Source organism: Prionailurus bengalensis, chromosome B1 (genome assembly GCF_016509475.1).
Source record: "Prionailurus bengalensis isolate Pbe53 chromosome B1, Fcat_Pben_1.1_paternal_pri, whole genome shotgun sequence".
NCBI classification, from domain to species: Eukaryota; Metazoa; Chordata; class Mammalia; order Carnivora; family Felidae; genus Prionailurus; species Prionailurus bengalensis.
Window position 1 is genome coordinate 148,854,644 of NC_057344.1, and position 26,360 is coordinate 148,881,003.

At 35.3% G+C, this 26,360-nt stretch overlaps 1 protein-coding gene across 2 annotated transcripts in view; it reads right to left on the reverse strand.

Moving 5' to 3' along the window:
* Window positions 1-1,338: 1,338 nt before the first annotated feature.
* Window positions 1,339-26,360, reverse strand: part of DCK (deoxycytidine kinase) — a 34,002-nt gene continuing 8,980 nt past the window's right edge. Inside the window, exons 3-8 of one of the 2 annotated variants that reach the window (XR_006296173.1) lie at window positions 10,573-10,766; window positions 8,776-8,923; window positions 6,992-7,107; window positions 6,120-6,210; window positions 3,743-3,865; window positions 1,339-3,620 (exon numbers count right to left, since the gene is read on the reverse strand). Coding sequence is in view for 1 of the 2 variants with exons in the window: in XM_043572516.1 (XP_043428451.1) it covers window positions 3,839-3,865; window positions 6,120-6,210; window positions 6,992-7,107; window positions 8,776-8,923; window positions 10,573-10,766 (576 nt within the window). In the remaining variant the exon portion in view is untranslated. Of the gene's footprint in view, window positions 3,866-6,119; window positions 6,211-6,991; window positions 7,108-8,775; window positions 8,924-10,572; window positions 10,767-26,360 lie in introns of both variants that reach the window. The other variant, XM_043572516.1, reaches the window with a different exon arrangement.

A 26,360-nucleotide genomic window follows, 5' to 3' on the forward strand; every position in this document is an offset into this window, starting at 1 on the left:
GATCACATTCATTACTGGTAGGACAGCAAAATGATACAACTATTTTGGTGGACAGTTACCAAGTTTCTTAAAAACCTAAACATACTCTTACCATACAATCCAGCAACTGCACTGGTTGGTATTTACCCAAGTGAACTGAAAACCTATGTCCATACAAAAATCTACACACAGGGGCACCTAGGTGGCTTAGTCGGTTAAGCCTCTGACTCCGGCTCAGGTCATGATCTCGCGGTTTGTGGGTTTGAGCCCCGCGTTGGGCTCTGAGCTAACAGCTGGAGCCTGGAGCCTGCTTCAGATTCTGTATCTCCTCTCTCTGACCCTTCCCTGCTTGCACTCCGTCTCTCAAAAATAAATACACATTTAAAAAAATCTACACACAGATGTCTGTAGCAGCTTTATTCATAACTGCCAAAACTTGGAAGCAACCAAAATGTCTGTCAGCAGGAGAGTGGATAAACTATGGTACATTGAGACAATGGATTATTCAGTGCACCCACCTCCAAAAAAAACCCCCAAAACAAGCTATATGAAGGCATGGAAAGAAGCCATGGAGGAAACTAAAGGCAAATTGCTAAGTGAAAGAAGCCAATCTGAAAAGGCTACATACTGAATACTTCCAATCATATGACCTTCTCAAAAAGGCAAAACAATGGAGACAAAAAGATTAGTAGTAGCCAGAGGGTGGATGGGGGTGATGAACAGAGCACAGATTTTTGGGGGCAGTAAAACTATTTTTGTATGACACTACAGTGGTGAATATATGTCATTATTCATTTGTCAAAACATACAAATGTACAACACTGAGTAAACCTGAATGTAAACAATGGACTTTGAGTGATAATGTGTCAATGTAAGTTCATTGATTAAAACAAATGTACCACTCTGGTGGGGGATGTTGATAGTGGAAAAGGCTGTACAAATATGGGAGCAATGACTATATGGGAACTCTACTTTACACTTAATTTTCTTGTGAACCTAAAACTGCTATAACAAAGTCTATTAAAAAGTTAAAAAAAAAAAAAGGATAAGACTGGTAAAATCCAAAGTCTGTAGTCTAATTTAGCATTTTCTGGAGGTAATAAAATTCTATCTCTATATAAAAAAATGCTTTGGGATGATTTGTCCCTTAAAATATGACAGACCTATTTTCTAGGGGGCTCAGTATACAGTGCTTAAAGTTTCAGACACAGATGAGAATATCCTGAATGAGGGAATGTCTTGTACAATTAAAATTACCTTCTTAGAAGAGTAAAGTATAAAAAGTAGTACATGCATTCTGATGAAACATGAAATGAAACGGGAAATAGGATCCAAGAGATAATACAGACCACTAGGCTCAACACTCTTGTACCCACTCAATGGCACAGCTTTTATTTTGAATCATAACAAATAAATTTTTTAAGCTTTTTTTTTTCAATTCTAAAGATATAAAGTCATTAAGTTAAACATTTCTAGGTTACTAAAAATCTCTAAATTATGTCTAAAGCAGAACAATGTAATATATATAAACCTTTGTTACCTTTTTATATTCATAATATTTTCTTCAAAAGTAGAATTTTTAAAAGATGTAATCATTTCAATGAGTATAGCTCCATCACAGTTCATGAGATTATATTTATTTATTATGCTAATATTTAAACAAATTCATTTGTATCAAACACAAACAAAAAATACCCATACAATATCATGAGACAGTTTCAATATTCATGAAGAATATAGGATTTGAAATAAAGTCTCCCTTACAAAGATCAGTGCATCTAGACTGTTTAACCTACAAAATCATCATCTTAGACTATCAAAAAAAACAAAACAAAACAAAAATGACATTTTAAAAAGGAGAATGATAGTTTCAAAGGCAAAGTGTCTCTTCCACTCATTTCAAAAACAGAACTTTTCTAAAATCTAACTAGAAAGGTTAAAAACATAGAAAAAACACTGCACCTTAACTGAACTTGAAAAAACATTTTATCTCTAGACCTAAAATGAAACCATGCAGATTTTTAAAAATTACAACTATTCTACCTCCTTGTCTTCCTAATGTCTTTCCTAATATATATTTAACAAAAATGATAATGCTTTCAAAATACAGAACATATAAAGCAAGACCATTATTATCAGTAATTTAAAGGAAGAGAAAAAAAATCTAAGTTATAACCCTACAGAGAAGCACAGCAAACTGAAGTAAAGAATGATCATGATGTTCTCAAAGCAGAAATGTTGTGACTTTCATTTAAACTTTAAAAGAGCAGGCTGCTGGGGTACCTGGCTGGATCATTTAGAAGAGCATGCAAGTCTCGATCGTGGGGTCCTGAGTTTGACATGAATGTTGGGTATAGAGATTACTAGAAAAAAATAAATAAAAACTTAAAAAAAAAAAAAAAAATAAAACAGTAGGCTACCTAATTAATCCAGACAGTAAAGAAAGCAGGATAGGGCAAGTAAGAGCTGGACAAAAGAGGGGCACCTGGGTGGCTGCTGGTTGAGCATCCTATTCTTGATTTAGGTTAACATTATGATTTCAGGCTTCATGAGATCGAGATCCACATGGGACTCTGGGCTGATAGTATGGAGTCTGCTTGGGATTCTCTTTCTCTCCCTCTGTCTTTGCCCCTTCACTGCTCATACTTATACTAGCTTTCTCTCTCTCAAAATAAACACTGCGGGGGGAAAAACCCCTACCATGTGACAAGCTATTTTCTAAAAAAAAAAAAGAGCTGGACAAAAGAGACTACACCGCTAAGAAGATAATCTACCTTGTGTCTCTTTTGACTTCTTACCACATGTAAAGTTAAAGAAAAACTACTCATTCCCAGTACAGGGTCAATAAAAAATAAAATGGAAAAACATCCCTTGCTATGTTCCACTAACGTTTTACCTATGAAAATGGGAAGAAATTTAGGGAAAACTATACTTTCACCTCAAATAAGTTAAAGACAGTTATATTTTAAACCAATATTTTAACTATAAGACTAATATCCCATTCTAAAAAGAATGGTCTGAGAAGACAGAAAGTAGGTAGCTACTAAGCTCCATATAAATTGAACCTTTATACTCATTTATCTTTTAATTACAGAAACATTTTAAGTTATCATTTCCTCTTTAATCCTCTAAAATCCCATGCAAAAAGATGAATGAAGCCTCACCCATACCACAGATTTAGAAATAAAAGCAGAAAAAAGATTAAATGACTTATAAGCTAGGCTTTGCCTTTACAAAATGGGAACAAAGTCTGACCTGCTCCTTTGTTAATGTGTTAGAGGCCCATTAATAAATATCAATGACGTGATTAAATACTAAGGTGGTGTTATCTTCCACATAAATTAAAAGGAAGGGAACACATGTGATCAAAAGTATTTAAAACTTCATAATCCTTTTTTAGGGATTCTTTAAATTCCACTTTTCAACTTTAAAGGTACACTGATTTACACAGGATACCTTACCATTTACTATGTAACATTAAAGTTCCCAGTTAAGAAACTGGTCACCAGTGAAATAAGAAGCACCAGGAAAAGAAAGAAAAAAAAAAAGCCAACCTGCTGAAGGAAAGGTAGAAGGAGGCTGGATCCTTTATGATGTAATTTAGCCAGCACTTACTCTGGAAACATCTACCTTCAGACTTTCTGTCGTGAGAGATAATTAAATGTCTTTATTTTTGTAAAGCAAAAAAGAAACTGCTCGTAAGCTTTTATATAGAATTCATCAAAACAATTATTTTTTTCTTGAAACAAAAATGGTAAAAAACCTGGGTTTTCTAGAGACTTGTATGAATATGGAACGACGAAGATACACAAAACTGAAGTATCTGGAATCATTTGGCTGCCTGTAGTCTTCAGCAAAATCACAAAGTGCTCAAAAATTCTTTGACCTGAAGGGAGGAAATAAATATTAGTATAATTCCTTGACAAATTTGAAATATCTAACATTCATCTCTATTTTTTTTTTTATTTTTTTTTTTCAACGTTTATTTATTTTTGGGACAGAGAGAGACAGAGCATGAACGGGGGAGGAGCAGAGAGAGAGGGAGACACAGAATCGGAAACAGGCTCCAGGCTCTGAGCCATCAGCCCAGAGCCTGACGCGGGGCTCGAACTCACGGACCTCGAGATCGTGACCTGGCTGAAGTCGGACGCCTAACCGACTGTGCCACCCAGGCGCCCCTCATCCCTATTTTATAGTACATAACAGTTGAAGACCCCAACTGTATAAGTAACTCTATCACAAAGATACAGCATTTATTTTCAAAGAATTATTACTAAATACTTCAGTAGTAAAAGATAAATGACTTAAAATGTCATTACAGGAGTTATTTATATCTAAGATTAATATAATTCTTTAACAGCCATAATACAAATTTCATAATCTCCTTATAATAACATAGACCAATGACGTGCAGCTTTAGCACCAAAAAATATTAGTAATCGTGATGGTTTAAACAACTCTGAAAGGTCCAGACATGCAAAATTTGTAATTTTTCTGAAGCACAAATTTGAATCATATTTACAATCTGTAATGTTAACATGTACGGAAGGGTCATGTACATTGTGAATGTAACCAACTGCCCAACATCATAATGCAACAAGATTCTTTTCTCTACAAATTCTAGATGACACACTAATTCTTCTGAAGAAACAAAGATTCTGCCTTAAACACTGTGGAAAATATAGAACTGTCGAATCAATATGTTGTAAACCTGAAACTATATATAACATACCATGTCAGTTATGTATTTCAATAAGGAAAAAGAGAAAGGCAACTACTAGCATTATTAATGAAAGTAAAAGTAAACAGTAACATTTAAAGGTGATTCTTAGTCAAAACACAAAAGTGTTAGATAAAGAAGCTGTCCTATAGATCCACTCTGAAGGCAATGGCCGATTTAATTTTCATTTATTTTAATAGTATCATAAATGAATTGTATCCTATATTTTTAACATCATTAATGGTATAAAGAGGTCATTTGAATTTTCCAAATATGCTTTACTTTATATCATGGGAAAAGCAACTATATGCTACAGAGTAGTTAAATAATAAATATTGACATTTTCAAAATTCTTGAGATATAGCCTTTATGAATGTCAGGTTCCTGTTAAAGTAAATATATATTTTGTGAAGGAGAAAAAAAATCAAATTTCTCTCAAAACTAAACAAAGTAGAGGCGCCTGGGTGGCTCAGTCGGTTAAGCACCCAACTTCGGCTCAGGTCATGATCTCACAGTCCGTGAGTTCAAGCCCTGCATTGGGCTCTATGCTGACAGCTCGGAGCCTGAAGCCTGCTTCAGATTCTATGTCTCCCTCTCTCTGACCCTTCGCCGTTCATGCTCTGTCTCTCTCTGTCTCAAAAATAAATAAACATTAAAAAATAAATAAATAAATAAATAAAAGCAAAAAACTGGCTTCTTTAGACCTTGGATCATCACCAAGCTAATTAACATGGATAATGGGATCTTTATTATATGATTCCCATTATTATTCTCTCTCAAGTGTACATCAATAGGTTTTCTCTCACTCCCTTTATCATTACAAGCAACACTCATTAATAGAATATAGTCAACTGCCAAATATGTGGAGGATAGATTAACTATGAATACGACAATGATTCAATGATCAGGCATGCCAATTTATCACTGACAAGGTCCCACATAAAAGTCAAAACTAAAAATTCTTTAATCTCAAGACTTGAGCTAATATAAAAATGGACAAAATCCATATCCTACAACTTCAAGTATCTTCCATACTGAATTTAGTTGAAAAAGATAAATTTTATTTCACAAGTAGTTTGTTATGAAAGTACCTAAAGACTGGTGATACAGAGAAGAGGAGAAGAAAAGGAAACAAAGCAGAAAAGCGGACGAGCAAGAGCTTTTGTTAATGTGATCATCCCTGTCTTAGAGATAAAGGGACCAAAGGATAAAAGAATCTCCTTATTTTAGCCAAGGTCACAAAGCTAGAATTTGACGTTAGGATTAGAGTCTAAAGTCTAAATCCATCTGAAGCTCTTAACTGTCTCTTACTGTAACGTTACATATTCTTTTCTGTTAGAAAGTTGTTTTCTCACAAGTTACAACACTTTTCTAGACAAGACAAAACAAATGTTAGTGTAGAGTCTTTGTACAAATCTACCTTTTCAACTAGACTGTCGTGTTTGTCTTTAAAGTCTTCATTAATATCCAGTGTTAAGATGGGGATTTCTTGTAGAAAATCAAAGTCGGTTCTGTTTTTTAAAAAAAGAGAGATGAACAAAATAATTAGAAAAAACAATAAATAAAAGAGAAACACTAACAACTCTTATACCATCTCTGGAAAATCAAAATGTTGTCAGTCATTTTATATTAAAATCATCCTGTCAGTAATTTATCTGGTAGCCCCTTCTTTTTCACCTTGATTTACTACTAAATAATAATATTAATAATATCTAAAAATCTCAGGTATAAAATATATAAAGCTAGGGCTTATGACATGTAATTCTTCTCAAAAACTAAAATCATACCATAACGTAGGAATGTTTGCATTTTAAAGATGAGAAAACTAAAGCCCAGGGAGGTCAGTCTGGGGCTCAGAGACTGCCTAAGGTTGCACAGTAGTAAGTCTGGATTTGAACCAAGATCTGACTAAGGACAATGAAGTCCATGCTCTTAACAACTGTGCTATACTACTACCTAAGCCTTGATCTAAAAAATAAATTTAAAGTATCTTATCTTAAATTCTCTCTGAAAGACAGTACCTAAATAATACACACAGATATATTCCTACTTTACCACTTCAATTCCATATATTATGCTGTCAATAACACTGGGAGAGATTAACTACAAAAACTTTAAGGAAACAGGATCTCATTACAATAAAAAGAATCAAAATTCACACCTAATTCTGGGAGATCCTAAAATACTAACTTAAAAGAAAAAGGGCTAAAAATGAAAACTTGTACATGTTTTAGATTAAGACTTGTTAAAGATCTTTGAAATGGATAGTAAGTGAGAATAAGGAGGTCTTACTTCAGGGTTCTATGCAGGAGCCAGCTCTCATGCTTATCGTGAAGCTTCTCTAAATACTCAAGAGGAATGCCTTGTTCTTCATTTCTTCCCCGTAAATACATTCTATTCAAGCATTTCTAAAAGCAAGCAATAAGAAAGGGGTGGGGGGCGGCAAAGAACAATTATTCTTGTCTGCTGTCATTAAAGTTTTCTTCTCTAGTGTCTCTTTAGTTATGCTAGCCAGCATCTCCATTTATTCCTTCTAGAAAGTTGAAATACTTCATTTTTCCCCTCCTTGTGCTTTTCAATCATTTGGTGGCTATAAACCAAGTAGTACGATTAGAACAAATCTATAAACTTATGGGATCCATACTTGAAAAATACTGTATAAAATAAGTTTGGTAAAAAGTTCAATATATAAAATGTGTTCAAAATCTATTATAAATCCTCTTTTCAAGTACTTAGATGATCTTCCAATCAAAAGACAGTATAAATAACACTGATGAAAACAGCTTTGTGTTAGACTTTAAGACATTGACTATATCTTATAGTATTCTTTATGTTCTTCAACATTTGCGCTTGCTATATTCGTAACTAAAAACAAAAAAAATTCTTTTCAAAAATAAAAGTGAATTTCAAAATTACTGCTAAATTCTGGCTTTCTTGAATTTAAAAAGAACAAAATCATCACTTGGAATCAGAAACCTAGTTTCTTTGAAAATTCCGATTCAGGGGCGCCTGGGTGGCGCAGTCGGTTAAGCGTCCGACTTCAGCCAGGTCACGATCTCGCGGTCTGTGAGTTCGAGCCCCGCGTCGGGCTCTGGGCTGATGGCTCAGAGCCTGGAGCCTGTTTCCGATTCTGTGTCTCCCTCTCTCTCTGCCCCTCCCCCGTTCATGCTCTGTCTCTCTCTGTCCCAAAAATAAATAAACATTGAAAAAAAAAAATTTTTTTTAAAAAAATAAAAAAAAAAAGAAAATTCCGATTCAATAGCCACACAGTATCCTTTCAGACTAGAAGTCATGAAATTTATATTCATCAGAGCCTACTTTGTGGCTTAGGGAAGACACAGGAATAAAAAACAGCAAAACTGAAATGCAAGCACCAAAACCAGAAATGTGTTAATAAACGTAAGCTCTTATTTAGGTTAGCTTTATGAAGGGCATCTACTTAGTCTTCCTGGACTCATGACATAATTTCATATAAAAACAAGAATAGCTATATTACAAACTATCATGAAAGGCACATTTTCAAGTAAGCTCCCTTAAGTGAAAATGGCAATGGTCCTCTAAGTCTCTTCTCACTTGAAGCTGCTACTACCTACCCATTCCAAGCCATGAACTATAAAGGATTTCTTAAAATGGACCTCCATCAACTTTGTTAATTCATTCACAAATATTTACTGAGCTCCCACTATGTACCCAGGCCCTATTCTAGGCATTGGAAATTCAGTAGTAATTAACCACTCAAAGTTTCACACCAAGAAGCCTCAACTCTAGCAGTTACTTGAGCAAAATTTTTAATCTAGCTGTGATAGATAAGAGACCTTCCAAAAGTCAGGAAGGAATAAAGAAGAGAGTGGAGAAAGCACAGAGAAAAGGGCCTAAAAGAGCAACTTGCCAATGTGGGCTTCTACTTTGCTGAGGAAAAGAGAATGCCTCTCTCTACAGTTATGAATTTCTAATTTGCATGTGGGGAGTAGAGCAGGGAGTGGAGCTAAACTAAATTGCCTTCACTGCATACCACTAAAAGGACTTCTACATATTACTTTAAATTGTCAATGGAGTAAACAAATTTTAAGTCTCACCTCTGGTGTGGCTCGAAGATAAATGATTCCATCCAGTTCAAGGCTTTGACCAAACTGGTGATTCATCCAGTCATGCCAGTCTTGATAAATTGTCCACTCTGTTTCATTCATGCAGTCAGATTCATACAAATTAGATGCAAAAACATACCTGAAAGAGAGTCTACATCAACACATAATTCCTTTCCAAAAAACACAAAGAAATAGAAAGGAGATCTACTAACTGGACATGGAACATTCTCCCAAAATCCGTGGCAAATAATAACTTAACAGGAAAAAAAAATAGAATATCTCCAACTATAAGAAATATGTTCTTGGACAGCAGTTCTCAAAAATATAGTGTAAGAATGCCTGGTAATCCCCAAGACCTTTCCAGAAGTTCTGTGAGAGGCCAGATTACTTTATACACTAGACTTCAACCAAAAGAACATAGTATACAGATAGAGAAGGCTTTAATGAGAATCTAGCTGTCTTTTATTAAGTTAGATATCAAAGAGATTTGTAAAAATGTAAAACAATCCTCTTCTATCTAATGTTTTTGTTTTGAAAAATACAATTTTACAAGTATGTTATTTACACTAATACGTAATGGGCTTAGTATTACTAATTTTAAATAAATAAGTGTCCTTTAGGAGCGCCTGGGTGGCGCAGTCGGTTAAGCGTCCGACTTCAGCCAGGTCACGATCTCGCGGTCCGTGGGTTCGAGCCCCGCGTCAGGCTCTGGGCTGATGGCTCGGAGCCTGAAGCCTGTTTCTGATTCTGTGTCTCCCTCTCTCTCTGCCCCTCCCCCGTTCATGCTCTGTCTCTCTCTGTCCCAAAAATAAATAAACGTTGAAAAAAAAAATTTAAAAAAATAAAAAAATAAGTGTCCTTTATATTTCTCAACATTAATTTCTAATAACATAAATATCAATAAGACACAAAGCTCTTTTGGCTCTTTAATAATTATTAAGAATAGAAAGGGACCCTGGGGTGCCTGGGTGGTTCAGTCGGTTAAGTGTCCAACTCTTGATTTTGGCTCAGGTTGTGACCTCATGGTTAGTGAATGTGAACCCAGTGTAGCCTGCTTGAGATTCCCTCTCTCCCTCTCTCTCTGTCCCTCCTCCACTCCTCCCCTCCTGTGTGCTCACGTGTGGGCGCACTCTCCCTCTCTCAAAAATAAATAAATAAACTTAGAAAGAAAGAAAGAAAGAAAGAAAAAGAAAGAAAGAAAGAGAAAAAAAGAAAGAAAGAGAAGGAGGGAGGGAGGGAGAGAGGGAGGGAGGGAGGGAGGAAGGAAGGAAGGAAGGAAGGAAGGAAGGAAGGAAGGAAGAAAGAAAGAAAGAAAGAAAGAAAGAAAGAAAGAAAGAAAGAAAGAAAGAAAGAAAGAAAGAGAATGGAAAGGGGTCCAGGGACCAAAAGTTTGAGAACCGTTGTTCTTAGCCAACACTCTAGCTTAAAAGAATCTTTGCATAAACAAGGTAACTCTAAGGCTCCCTTAGAGATTTTTGATCTGGCTCAAGATGCAGTCTAGAATATAGATCCAGATTTAATCAGAGTAGATGAGAATTTTAAGAGCATTAGAGGAAAAAAACCTTCTCTGCAAATTTGAATGAAATGGCTATCATATTCCCTAAAGCTTCCATGGAAGCTAGCAATTATTAATACTAGTACTTCCCTAATGTCATGATTACCAAATTGCTGAAGGTAATTTTTCTCAACACAGCCTCTCTTATTACTTTGATTACCAGGAAACAGGAAAAAAAAAGTCAATTCCAAGCCACGATTCCAAAATGATAAGTGCAAGTTATTTATATATACCTGTCACTATATATAGATCGTTCAAAAAATAATACAGGTTTCTCTGCATCTTTGAGCTTGCCATTGAGACAGGCAAGCTGGGCTCGTATTCGACTGAGGCAGGCATATGACTGGAAGGTAAAAGACCATCGTTCAGGTTTCTCATACATCATTTGAAGAACATTCCCACCACTTTTCTGAGACGGTGTCAGTTCCTATTTTGAATGTGAAAAAAGAAACAAAAAACAAAATTAATGATCAATAGAGCTATTTAAACTTTTTAAAAAGCTCAAAAAGAGAAGTTAGATAAATAAATGCATCATGATTAGCAAAACCAAGATGATTAAGTCCTCTTCCTCCTACTCTTTCCCATTTTATTTTCAGTTTGCCTGAGGTCTAGAAGGCTAGCTTAACAATCAGTTCCTTAGAGCTCTTCCACAAGAAGTCACAAACTAATGGCCTATGGAAGAAAATATTTGTTTGGTCCAAATGGGACTTTTAAAAAATTTGAATTAGTTGTCAATATTTAAAACCTAAATATAAGTTCACATAATATATCTGGATTTGTGACTTCTTTTAAAAAATGTGAAAACCACCAACAGCATTTTTTTACAGAACTAGAACAAACAATCCTAAAATTTAAATGGAACCACAAAAGACCCTGAATAGCCAAAGCAATCAGGAGACAGAAAAACAAAGCTGTAAGTATTTGCCTGTGTTGCCTTAGCCCTCTGGCCAATTTAGTAGTCAGTAAATTTTAGCAAGCACCTTTAGCTGGGTGATCAATTAACTAAAACTTTCTTGGTATATCTATAGATCCTGTATTGTTTCCTAGAAAAACCCTGAAGGAAACTCTCTTGTACAACCTCTCTCCCCACTGCCCCAGGCATTGTGATAACATCTGTAGCTGGCACCACTGAATCTGCATGCATGCAATCAAGAAGTATTACAGATCATTGTGCTCCCCTTTTACTGATTAACTGCCCTAAAGTTCCTTTAAAAATCTTTGGGCCAGGTAGAAACCTCAGAATTGGTTTTTGGACAAGGGTCCACGGTCTCCCCAGGTGGTGGGCCGCCTGAATAAAGCTCATATTCCTTTCCAACCAAAACTCGTCTCTTGAGCATTGGCTTTTTGTGCAACAAGTATCTGAACTTGGGTTTTTCAGTAACAGTATCACAATCTCACACTTCAAGGTATACTACAAAGCTGTAGTAATCAAAACAGTATGGTAGTGGCACAAGAACAGATATACACATCAATGGAACAGAACAGAGAGCCCAGAAATGACCCCATGTTTATATGGTCAATTAATCTATGACAAAGGAGGCAAGAATATACAATGGAGAAAAGGCCATCTCTTCAATAAATCATGTTGGGAAAACTGGACAGCTACATGTAAATGAATGAAACTGGACCACTTTCTAACACCATACACAAAAATAAACTCAAAATGGATTAAAGCCCTAAATGTGAGATCAGAAACCATAAAACTACCTAAAAGAGAACACAGGCAGTAATTTCTCTGACATCAGCCACAGCAACATTTTCTGAGATACATTTCCAAAGGCAAGGGAAACAAAAGCAAAAATAAACTATTGGGACTACACCAAAATAAAAAGAAAGCAAAGGAAACCATCAATGAAACAAAAAGACAACCTATTGAAAGATATTTGTAATGATATTTGAAGATATTTGCAAATGATACATCCATCTGATAAGGGGTTAGTACCCAAAATATATAAAGAACTCATACAACTCAACAACAAAAAAGAATCTGATCAAAAAATAGACAAAGGACCTAAATAGACATTTTTCCAAAGAAGACATACAGATGGCCAAAAGACACATGAGAAGATGCTCAACATCACTAATCATCAGGGAAATATAAATCAAAACCACAAGCAGATATCACCTTATACCTATTGGAATGGCTAAAATAAAGAAACAATTACAAGGACGCCTGGGTGGCTCAGTTGGTTGAGCATCTGACTCTTGATTTCAGCTCAGGATTTTGGCTGAGGTCATGCATGATCCCAGGGTCATGGGATTGAGCCCTCTGTCGGGCTCCACACTGACCATGAAGCCTGCTTAAGATTCTCTCTCTCTGGAGAAAAAAAAAAAAAAAAAAAAGGAAAAAAAAGACAATAACAAGTGGATGAGGATGTGGAGAAAAAGGAATCCTTGTATACTATAGATGGGAACGTAAATTGGTATCACTGCTGTGGAAAAGACCAGGGAGGTTCTTCAAATACTTAAAAACAGAATTACCATATGACCCAGTAATTCTACTACTGGGCATTTACTAAAAGAAAACAAAAATACTGATTCAAAATGATACATGCATCCTTCTGTTTACTGCAGCATTATTTACAATAGCCAAGGTATGAAAACAACCTAAGTGTCCATGGACAGATGAATGGATAAGGAAAATGTGATGTGTGTATATATACATGTGTGTGTACACACATATAAAAAATGTATATACACACACACACACACACACACAAATGTATATGTACAATGGAATATTACACAGCTATAAAAAAGGATGAGACTGCCATTTGTGACAACATACATGGACCTAGATGGTATTATGTTAAATGAAATAAATCAGAGAAAGATGATTTATATTTATATCATTTCACTCATATGTGGAATCAGGAAAAAAAAATTTAAAAAAAAAACCAAAAAGCAGAATCAGACCTATAAATGCAGAGAATAAAATGATGGTTGCCAGAGGGAAGGAGGACCAGGGACGGGCAAAATAGGTGAAGGGGAGTGGGAAGTACAGGTTTCCAGTTATGGAATGAGTAAGTCATGGGAATAAAAGGCACAGCAGAGGGAATATAGTCAATGATACTGTGATAGCATTGTATGGTGACAGACAGTAGTACACTTGTGGTGAGTGTGGTATAAGATATAGATTTGTTGAATCACTATCCATACAACTGAAACTAACGTAACATTAAATTTTTAATGTGGAAACCAAGCAATACTGTGCCTGTATTTTATCTCACTAAAAATCACCTAGGGCCAATCACACATGCTTCCATTAAGCGGGACATATGCTCTCCAGTTTATCAGCCACTGCCATTCTCTGTTTATCAGCCCCTGCCAATCTCACAGCAGGCCTGATTTATTTGTTTAGTTACCTGGTCTCTTTAGGTATTTTAGGCCCCAATCTTCTAATAAAACAGAACAGGTCCTCCCTAAAATTTTGTGATTTAATAACCACATTGTTAGAACCAATATTTTCAGTGTTATGAAAAAAATGTATAATAAAAAATAAAGTAAAATCTCTGTAATCTTACACTTGAATTTGAAATAGCATCCAGAACTCATAAATTATTTTCCTTCCTATAAAATATAATTTCCCTAGCTCTGTCCACCAAAAGGCCTATCAATAATGACAACCTTGTAGGAATGAATATAAATGTCACCCGGATTATGATCTCTAAATACCATTTCCCACTGAAAGGAACTAGGGTCACATTCCTTATTCATGTCTGGAGAAATAAATGTATAAGATGAGCTTAACACATCTTGTTTCAGGAAATAAGTAAACGATCAAAATCTCCTGAGGCTGTGCCAAAGGCAAGAGAGCCAACGTCAAAGGGCTTCAATTTGTCAAAAGATAGGACAACTATGAATGTCCAAAAGGAATGATGAAGGAAGGGAAGACAAAAACTGTAAATTCAAATCTAAAGAAAACCAGAAAACAAAAACCCAAACTCTCTAATCATCTTTGGAAGTTGCTAGGGTACCAATTAATTATTCTGGAAATTTGCATATAAAGAGGAAAAAATATCAAAAATTTTATTCTGGCCCTTTCTATACAAATGTTATTTAAGGTTAATGAAAGAGTAGATGAAAGAACAGGTCTTCTTTACTGAAGAATCCCAACTAACAGGCTTGATTATTAGAATATCATCTTTTGCAACTCCAAATGATATACTGGATTAGGGCAACAATTAGCAACAGATCCTAAAATCATTAGAGATAAGCTAATATGGAATTTTATGGTGTATGAATTAGGCTAACAAAACCTGAAAAGACTGATTGATTTTACCATCACAAAAGACATCCTCCTGGTGGAATGTGAAAGAAAATACACATAGTCACCTAAGAAATTTAGCCAAAAAAGAACTAAAACCAAATCTAATCAAGGTTCTACAGATCTAACTACAAATTCACAGGAAATACAGAGATTGAGAAACATGTTAAACTATGCCACAGAGATGCACTCAGCCAAGACCAGAAAAAGGGAAACTGTACAAGGACAAATGACCCAATTTCTTCAACTAATAAACTACAAAGAAAAAAGAGGAAGAGGAACCAACAGATTACAATTTAAAAGGCATATCAACCAAATGTAACATGTAACAGTGTAACCTTGACTCTTGATATTAATAAGCTGTAAGAAAACTATGAGACAATAGAGAACTATGAACACAAACTGGATGTAATGACACAGTGGAATTACTAATCTTTTAGATGCAGTTTTTTTCAAGAAATCTTTTTATCTAGAGTTTCTTCTGAGTCTTTCATTTCTACAGATGTATATATTATCTAGAACAGAGGTTCTCAAGGTGTGGTAGGGGAATGCCTAAGAAGTCCCTGAGATCCTTGCAGGGGTCTACAAGAAAACAAAAAACAATTTTATTTTATTTATTTAAAAAAATTTGTTTAATGTTTATTCATTTATGAGAGAGAGTGGGGCGGGGGGGGGAAGGGTGGGAGACACAGAATCAGAAGCAGGCTCCAGGCTCTGAGCTGTCAGCACAGAGTCCCACGCAGGGCTCGAACTCACAAACTGTGAGATCATGACCTGAGCTGAAGTTGGATACTTAACCGACTGAGCCACCCAAGCACCCTGGAAAAAAAATGATTTTAATAACAAATATACCTTATTCCATTCTCATTCTCTCATGAATGTATAATTTTCCAGTAACTATATAACATGTGATAAAATTGCAATAGTCTAAGTGTAAAAGCAGATATAAAAATTCTGGTTTGCTATTAAGTCGGGCATTAAAGACATGTACAAAATGTAAAACAATGCCACTTTTCTCACTAAATTTTTTTTTTTGGAAAATAGTTATGGTACATATGTTAACATGTAATGGGTTCAGTACTATGGTCTTTATTTTTTATTTTTTTTTCAGTACTATGGTTTTTAAATGAATTAACTGATAATTTTTTAAGTGTTTCAAGTTATAGTTTTAATATGGTAAATACTGATAGACCTACTTAAAAGTCTTTGGTTCCTCAATAATCATTACATATATATATATATATATATATATATATATATATATTTTTTAGTTAAATAAAGTAACATTAGCTTTTAAATGAAGTTGCCTTGGAGCACCTGGGTGGCTCAGTTGGTTAAGTGTCCAACTTCAGCTCAGGTCACGATCTCATGGTTGGCGGGTTTGGGCCCCACGTTGGGCTCTGTGCTGACAGCTCAGAGCCTGGAGCCTGCTTCCAATTCTGTGTCTCCCTTTCTCCACCCTTCCCTCACTTGTGCTGTCTCTCAAAAATAAATAAATATTAAAAAAATTTTTTTAATAAAATAAAATAAACGATGGGGGCACCTGGGTGGCTCAGTCAGTTAAGCATTGGACTTCGGCTCAGGTCATGACCTCACAGTTCATGGGTTCGGGCCCCACATCAGGCTCTGGGCTAACAGCTCAGAGCCTGGAGCCTGCTTCAGATTCTTTGTCTCCCTCTCTCTCTCTCTGATCCTTCTCAGCTCACATTCTGCCTCTCTCTCTCTCTCTCTCTTTCTCAAAAATAAATAAACGTCAAGAAAAAAAATTTTTTTAATGAATAAATGATATTGTTTTATATCTTAAAATAATTAAGAATTCACAAGATTAATCTGTTCAATAAGCAATTTACTGCCTAAAAACCTCCCATATATAGTATCTACTTCAAATGTCTCTATTAAATAATGTGACAATATAGTCACATATTCTGTGTAATAAGCACAAATAATATAGAAAAATGTCCAATTAAATTCCTAATTTTAAATTATCATAAAAATTTAACCTCATTAATATAACCAGTGAATTTGAAAAATACCTATCAGGGTTATTTCAAAGTCTAGTGCTCTCTGGAGAAAATAAAATTGAGCCAACTACTTGACAAGTGATTTAAATGGTGAATTTGTGTAGGCCACTTTCCTTGTGCCTGAGAAAAAAGGCAAATAAAGCCTTGAAATTACTGTGTAGCTAATCTAGCTATAGTTAACTAAAATGAACAAGAGACTGACAGAACCAGATATGATCAGAAAAGAGATGGAACAAGATCCTGAAGAATACGTATATATAGACTTGTTAACACCAATTCCATGAGAATCAACTAAAATTAGAAAAAAGGAACATTCAGGGGCGCCTGGGTGGCGCAGTCGGTTAAGCGTCCGACTTCAGCCAGGTCACGATCTCGCGGTCCGTGGGTTCGAGCCCCGCGTCGGGCTCTGGGCTGATGGCTCAGAGCCTGGAGCCTGTTTCCGATTCTGTGTCTCCCTCTCTCTCTGCCCCTCCCCCATTCATGCTCTGTCTCTCTCTGTCCCAAAAATAAATAAACGTTGGAAAAAAAAAAAGAAAAAAGGAACATTCAGATCCAAATTTTAAAGTGTGATTTTGTTCCATAATCAATGGACATTCACAGCTTAAATAAGTTTTCAAAAATGTTAAATAAATTCACACTGATAAAGGTAAATGTACTCTTGACATAACCCTAAACTTTGGAGTGAAGGCAATCACACATTTCTACATAATACTCTGTGATCATAATTACAAATCAAATGCTGGATAGATTTAGTCATGACTTGACCCAACAGATAAAATTCTTGTTTTTGCAAATTGTTAACTCAATTTCTAAATGGGATTACTTCACTCCTACTCAAGCTTTTGACAAAAACATGTATGAGTATGACATTCTGTAACTATAAATTTTAAAATTCTTCTCAACTATTTGATCTCTGGAAGCAGTAAAATTATTTACTGCTCTTACAAAATATCACAAAAGTTTACTACTAAAACGTTTCAATGCTTTGCTCAGATCTCTGGCCTAGCACCTACTCTGCACAAAGTATTATGTGTTTAAATAATTAAATAGGCAAGGTCATCTTAGGTCCCTTCTGGTACTCCTCTCACACTTAAAAACTCCCAATACCTAGGTAGTATCTATTTGCTAATCTCTCTCCAACCACAGTCTCCACTAAAATACTCTATATAGGGGCACCTGGGCAGCTCAGTTGGTTAAGCGTCCGACTCTTGATTTCAGTTCAGGTCATGATCTCACGGTTCAGAGCATCGAGCCCTGCATCAGGCTCTGCGCTGACAGATTCCCCTTCTCTCCCTCTCTCTACCCTTCCCCTGCTCACGCTCTCGCTCTCTCAAAATAAATAAATAAACTTAAAAAAATAAAATATTCTATATAATCACATTGTTATTAGAGTTTTATATAGTCGGATTAAGGTAGTTTACATGAAGGGATATCTAATTCAATATGTGCATTTTTAAAAGAGACTTGGTATTCTAAATGAATCTCTAATTTGTAAAATACATAGGAAATAGTTTTGAGCATCCGAGGACCACTACTATAGTCAAAGTCAGTAAACCCTACCTTTCCTTGCTTTCCATATCAAAATAAGAGAATGAAGAGAAAGAAGCAACTGAAATTTCTTCCTTTTAGTGACAATATTCTTTGTTTCACAGTCATAGAATACATTAGAATACTATAATATTAGAATTGTCAGGTTAAGAAAGAAAAAATAGGGGCACCTGGTGACTCAGTCAGTTAAGAATCTGATTTTGGTTGAGGTCATGATCTCAGTTTGTGAGTTTGAGCCCCAGTGGGGCTCTGTGCTGACAACTCAGAGCCTGGATGGAGCCTTCTTCACGTTGTGTGTCTCCCTCTCTCTCTGCCCTCTCCTGCTGTCTCTCTCTCAAAACTAAATAAACATTTAAAAAAATTTTTAAAGAGAAAAGAAAACCCAGGACCTCCAGTTAAATTTGAACTTCAGAAAAACAACAAATAATATTTTAGTACAAGAATCTCCCAAATATTGCACGTATTTTAATATAATACCTTACCTTACTATATAGTCTTTCCAACACAATGGACTTTCATTTTTGTTTTTTATTTAATGCTGACACAAGCTTGATTTTTCCTATTATCATTCCCATTTTACTGATAAAGAAAAGTTTAGAACAACTAAAGTGCTAAGATTACACAGCTAACTAGTAGCAGAATTAGGGCTTACATTCAGATTATATGTAAAATTTTATTGCAGTAGCATTTAATGTAACTGAATTTCACCTACAATCTTATTACTAAGCATATCCTTCCCTTTTTAAACAGTTAAGCCCCATCCCATTTTAGGAAGGAAAATAAAACCAATTCCAATTTTATCTATAAGGAAAAGGGCAATCCCACATACCTTGGGGTAGGTCAGTCACTCTCACTTCCCTCTCTCTTAAATTCCAGTGACTCAACAGTAATCCTTAAAAGGATCTCCACATGCGAAATCAAACTTATAAACCTAATGCTTCCATTTACAGGAACCATATCCCACTATTATTAGTTCAACTGCAACTGCTTTAGCAAAGAAGAGCTCTTATTCATAGCCCAGAGAAGCAGAAGCCAAAACATCCTAGGAGACAAGCCCTCCCTTTGTGGACTAGGAGTGATCATTTCCCTGTCAGAAAAAAAAAGACTGAGCTCTGCCCTAACAGTTGACTATCTTGAATACTATTGTTTTCAGAAGAAAGATACTTTAATCCACCACATGCACTGTAGGATCAAATATTTATAGTCCCAGACCAAAGGAATAAATAGGGAGCTGCTTTCATAGGTCCTTATGGTTAAGGGCAAAGGATGCTTCCTCAGTCTTTTCTGTAATATCAAGCTATATGAAGGTTCTCCAAAAAGTTGTATAAAGTCTTTAATCTTATATACTAACTTTTAAGAAATAAAATACAATTCCTATTCTCAATTCTAGTCCAAATAAACACCCCTGAACACTTCCTAGAAGTTCATGCTCAAAGTAGGTGGTTTTTCTCTGGGGGGGAAAAATCCACCAAGTGTAAATATTGACCTCAAAGTTTCAGTTAAGAACTAAAAACCACACAAACACATGGCACTTTGAGGCAGAATTTAAATTACATACCGCAAACCACATAATTAACTGAATCTTCTTCCCAAAATTGAAAAAAAAAAGCATAAAATAGCAAGAAGTTAACTGTCAACAATGAGTCTGTTTAGAAAATACTGTTAGCACATCATCAACTGAAATAAGGGTGTAGTTAGCTGCCTTAAACTGCTTAAAGAATAAATTTATTTTTATTAAATTTCATTAAAAAGCCTTTGCTAACTTAATTATAAACTGACTTTCCACTTATTCAGCATCCCCCAGGGAAAAAAAATGTTTCATACAAATGAATCTTTTCAGCTAAATGAAATTTATCAATTTAACCACGTTTTTTATGTATTATTTTTATAGGGAGAAGACAGTAGTATGTATTTTATTTTTGTACCCTCAAAAGGATAGCATTTCAAAAACTACTCAGTAATAGACATTACTCTTAAACAACTTTATAAATACCAACTGCTGGATTTATAAAAGAAGTTACCAATAAAGCACAAGTTTCCATTGAACACATAAAACACTAGGCACAAACTGTAGAAACTGCTATTCAATCTTACACTAAACGAGACCAAATTGGTATTACTTTTTAGTTCTTATCTAGTTTTCAGTTTATTTCCTCCTTTGATGTCAGGTCAGTGATATGACCATCTTTTAACAGTCCCTCCCTTGACAATCCTTCTAATCAGAAAATAAGTTTATCAGATTGTGTCAAAAGTATTAAGTAAATACTCTTTGAATAAGCCACATTAATTTTAATGCATAATTTTGTGACCTCCATTTGGTCCACTCAGATGATTGGTTTCCTTCCTTATTCTCAGCTTATTTGTGTGTGCCTTATCAACTATTACAAACATTCCCTCTTAGGGTGCCTGTGTGGCTCAGTTGGTTGAGTATCCACCTCTTGATTTCAGCTTAGGTCATGATCTCACAATTCGTGATAGAGGCCCTCGTTGGACTCTGTGCTGACAGCACAGAGCCTGCTTGGGATTCTCTCTCCCTCTCTGTCCCTAACCACACCCCCTCAAAATAAATAAACCTAAAAAAAAAAAAAAAATTCCTCTTAAAAGAAAAGGTAGTTAAATTTGTGTCTTTAAAGCACACTTTCGTCATGTGTTGTCATTCAGGTTTGGCAGACATAAAATAATTTGGTAAACTTTTGACCAATCAACAAGCATTTTCTCTTAACCAAACTTTCTCTACTTTTCTTGTATGTCAGCTACTCCTTCAGAGAGGGTCTACGAGTGGACCAAAAAAAATAAGCATATACCTACAATGAGGAAAAAAAAACAAAAAACAAACCTCTCCAACAAAACAGAAATATCAGGTCACATTACATTCCTTTGAGTACTGACACCAGCTTTTAGGCACACTTCCCCAGTTCTTCAGAAAGGTGGCAGATGATTATAGTTATTTATTTTAAAGCAATTGAACTTCAAAAATAGTTTCAGGGGGGAAAAAGTGACATAGAGTAATGAAGAAATAAAATAATAAAGTGAAACAGAGTCTCTAGGTTGTCTCCCTTTGTACATTAAATTAACCAGAAAAATAATTTAGTATCAACTTTTCATGAGTTACAGTTGATTACATGATTGGTGCTGGTATTTATTTAGAAGCAAAGTAGACTCCCTGCTTAATCCTAACATTTTTTTTTTTTTTTTTAACATATATATATTGTGAGACAGTGTGTGCTTGTACTGGCCAGAGCAGGGGAGGGGCAGAGAGAGAAGGAGAGAGAATCCCAAGCAGGCTCCGCACTGTCAGGGCAGAGCCTGGGGGGCTCAAACTCACAAACCCTGAGATCATGACCTGAGGCAAAGTCAAGAGTTGGGCGCTTAACCAACTAAGCCACCCAGGCGTCCCCTAACATATCATTTAAAGAAGTGTCTTCACTTTGCTAAAGGAATTACATATATTTGGTGCTAATGAAGAGGAGCAGGGTGGGAGTGGTATCCATGTATATATGGAATTCTCTGCAGTATAAATAGTAATTCAAAACACAAAATTTAATTCTTGGATTAGTATGCTCTATTCCTGGTTACATTGTCCCTGACATGTTTTTAGAAAACGAATGTGCTTAGGAATGTGAGCCAAAGGGCATATTTAAGTTTTCTAAGAGTTTAGTTTTTAGAACTGAGAAGTAGAGAATAGAGAACGTCTGTTGAAGACCTCTTCCACATAAATGAATTAAACTTGGCACCGTGGGGTTTCAGTTACATTAAAAAATAAACTTAAGGTGCTCCTATCTTGAAATGTGTGTGTGGCAGACACTGCTATGTGTTCCCTAAATCCAGGCTGTTTTTCTTCTTGGACACAAACTAGGCTTTATTGACCAGCCTCCCTTGTAATTGAGTGTGGCTATGTAACTCCGTTCCAGTCAATGGAAGTAGGGCAGAAACAATGTATACCATTTCCAGGCTTCACTCTAAAAACCTCTGGAATGTGATGCTTTTCTCTCCAGCAGCTAGAAGAAGCAAAGAAAACCAAGAGCCTAGAGCAGAGGCTCTCAAATTCAGCTCCAGGGGTAACAAAGTATGGTCCCCATAACAGCAACAGCACCATCACTTGAGAACTTGTGAGACATGCAAATTTTCAGCACCAACCCCACAGCAGACCTAATAAATCAAAAACTGGGGGTAGGGCCCAAATGTGTGTTTTAAGTCTTCCAGGTCATTCTAATAAACACTAAAATTTGAAGCATGGTTCTAGAGGTTGGATGAGTCACAATTTAGAAAGGGCCTGGGTCCCTGAGTCACAGCATGGCATGGCATCCACCAAATGGCATTTGCACTATTCTCTGAGAAATAAAATTTTATTATTTTGAACTACAGGGTTTTAAGAGCTTATCATAGCACCAAGTATTACCTTAAGTCTACCTGATACACTTCATTTATTAGAAGTGAACTTAGTTCATTTGAAAAACACTTAGGATAAATTTGCTATGCACAGAAATAACAAAAATAGGTTACGTATGTAAAATTAAATGGGCTTATTACATACTGAAAAGTTTGAAACTTTTCCTGGAGAACTTGGAGGACAATATGCTATGTGACATAAGCCAATCACAAAAGGACAAATACTGTATGATTTCAATTATACAGGGTATCTAACGTAGTCAAATTTGGGGACACCTAGCTGGCTCAGTCAGTGGACCCTGTGACTCTTGATCTTAGGATTGTGGGTTCGAGCCCCATGTTAGGTGTAGAGACAACTTAAAAATAAAATCTTTAATAAAATAAACAAAATCTTAAAAAAATAAAACAAACCAACAGTCAAATTCATAGCTAGCTATAAAAGAACAAAATGGCAATTCCTAGTGGTTGAAGGAACGGGGCAAAGGAGAGTTGTTTCATGAAATAGCTATAGTTCTTGAAGATGAAAAGGTTCTAGAGATGTTTTACAACAATGTAAATACCCTCAACACTACTGAACTGTACATTTAAAAATGGTTAAGATGGGGCACCTGGGTCGCTCAGCTGGTTGAGCATTCGACTTTGGCTCAGGTCATGATCTCCTGGTTTGTGAGTTTGAGCCCCGCATCAGGCTCTCTGTTGTCAGCACAGAGCTGGCTTAGGATTCTCTGTACCCACCCTCTTCCTGCACCTCCCCCGCTCATTCTCTTTCTCTCAAAAATAAACATAATAAATAAATAAAATAGTTAAGATGGTAAAATTTATGATATGTGTTTTTGACCACAATGCAAATATTAACCACACACAAAAAAACTACACATCTCCTTTTATTTGGATTTTCCAATAAATATAATCCCTCTTACCCAAAGTCTACTACATGAAAATAATTCAGAGAACCAATCCTGACTCATCACCTACTGATAAAAATAATAATCAGCTAGTTGCTCTAAAAATACAAATGTTTAAATTAAAACTAAATAAAAAGTCTGTAGTAGAATTTTACAGCTTTGAAGGTGTTAGTTGTTGTCTGAGTTTAACTTTGAACCAAATTAGAAAATAAGCCAGGATATCATTTTCTAGTTTTTCAGAGTGGCTGAGAGTCAGCCCATACAAAATGTTTCCTTTTGATTCTATGCATTAAGTTTTTAACACCACAAATTGCTGGGTTTCTTGCATGCAACTATGGAGTCAAGCATAAAATACATATTATAAATTTATCTAAAAAAACACTGTGTATCATCTTTACCATATTGAGTGTAATTTTATCTGTTTTTCCCCCTCTGAAAAAGGACCCAGATAAAAAATGTGAATGGGTTAAGGTCAAATTATATTATGTAAAAGTTGACAGAACATCTTTAGAAAGCAGCTTAGCTATATTTATTTTTAAAAGTCTAAATCCTTGGGCCTACTTAATTTCACTTTTGGAAATTTGTCTTAAAGAAGTAATCTAGAATACAGATTTAACCACAAAGATGTTTATCACATTACTAAGCAAATAGGCTATCATTTCACTATTAGGCATTTATATTATGTAAATACTAGTACATGCACACAATAAATTAGGCTGCCCTTAGAACTGTTTACAGTAAACTTTTAATAACATTTTTAATTGCCTTTGATATAAACATTATGGGAAGAAAAAAGAAAAGTACAAAATTATATACTGCTGTGCCAAGTAAGATCTCTAGTTTTCTCCGGGTAATAAGGTTACAGGTAAGCTTTATTTTCTTCCTTTGGTAATCTATGATATTTTAAGTTTACTGTATAACATTTTTTTTTAATTATGTAGCTCCCCAAGTGCCAAAATTGGATATAGTAAATTATTATCTCAACTGTATATAAGATACATATAGGGTAGTGGGATTATGGATCACTTTTACTCATATCTTTAATTCTGTAACTCACTTCATGATAGAACACTTTATTATTTTGCAGAAAGCACAACTTATTGTCAAGATAAGTGAAAACCAGAAATATCAAGTAAAGATACAAAATCATTAATCTTTTAACTCTAACTGAACTTTGTAAACATTGCAAAAGAGGTGAATTAAGTTCAACCAAAAAAGATCAGAATCGACCAAATAAGATAATCGTAACATAGCCAACAAAAGTTATCAAGTGATCTCAGAAGGTATGAATAGAAGTACTTTACCAAGCATACCTAATTAATTTTCAAGAATGACTTATCAAAAAATGCTGTTATTTGAAAAACAGGTATCCCCTAAGACTTCATCTCGATAAGAAAAACATGACAGAGCAGAGATATGTCCCTAACAGTTTGTCCAACTCAAAAATAAGTTAAAAGAAAGTAAATCAAAGCTTTGGGCTGAAATAATATAAACCACCAAACAAGTGATTATTTGAAATAAACCTTTAATTCAAAGATTGAAAATCATCCGAGTGGTACCTTTAAAAATAATCTTATCAAGGGGAGGGAGGAAGAGGGGAGACAACATAATCTCTTTAGGTATTTTGCCTCATTATTTTGGTAAAATTGGTTCAGTTTATCAACAGTATAGCAACATTTCAGCCACTAGATGGCAGGTAAAAAAATAAAACAGCTAAAAAAAAGCATGCACAGCATGCAGGTGCAAATTAAGTTACTAACTAGGGGAAGAGATCAAAGGTACCAATAACCCAACTCTTCCAACTCTACAGCAACTGCCAAGAAGTGTGATTAAATGGAGAACATCCAAAGTAGGACTGACCCTGTCTGGGATGGTTTCTAAAGACAGTCTACTTCTCAATATTGACAGCCTTCTAAGAAAACAGATTTGGACAGTCGGTGATCCATACTTTAATACCAAGAAATAGATCAGAAATGGGTCTGGAGAAGAAAGACTCCAAGATGATGGAAGAAAATCCCATTTCTTGAGTTTAGTAGAGGTCCAGGATAAAAGAAGAAAATATCCAAAGATACAGGGAACCCATACACCACTATCCTCACATTCCACAACCTTAACCCCAAAATACTATCCCCACCCTGTCTGAAATGCCACCTAGAAGTACCAAGCACTAAAGAACATAAATAGACCCCAATACACGTACAAATATAAAGCTATCCTCTAAGAATGTGCACCAAAACTCAATTAAGGTAATCAAATTTTAATATCATGGAGACATGACTAGATTATAGTAAACTGTATGATGAAACTATTTGTTAATAATATTAGGATTACTGACATAGTAGTTATAAAGGTCAACTTGGAATTTTGACTTTGGTACATGGGAAGAAAGTGCCCCTGCCCATAAACATGAGTATCAATCAGATCCATGAAACCAAGTCTTAAAATAGAGACAGATGCATCAATGTGTCAGTCTGATGACATCAATTAGGATAATATAACTAATTACCCTGGGCTCTGATTCTAAGCTTTTTTTTTTTTTTATTTTTTAATGTTTTTTTATTTTTGAGAGAGAGAGAGGAGAGAGAAAGACAGAGAGTGGAGGGGTGGGGGCAGAGAGAGAAGGAGGCTGCAGGCTCTGAGCTGTCAGCACAGAGCCCAAAGGAAGGCTTGAACTCACAGACTGAGAGATCATGACCTGAGCCGAAGTCAGGGGCTCAACCGACTGACCCACTCAGGTGCCCCTGATTCTAAGCTTAATAGACAACCTGCTTACTATAAATCTGCCTTCCTATATATATTACTGCAATGTTTTCAACCTCTCCTCTCCAACATAACTAAAAGGGTCAATAAAATCCCAACACTAACAGTGATTTGCTAGGGCAGTCATTTTT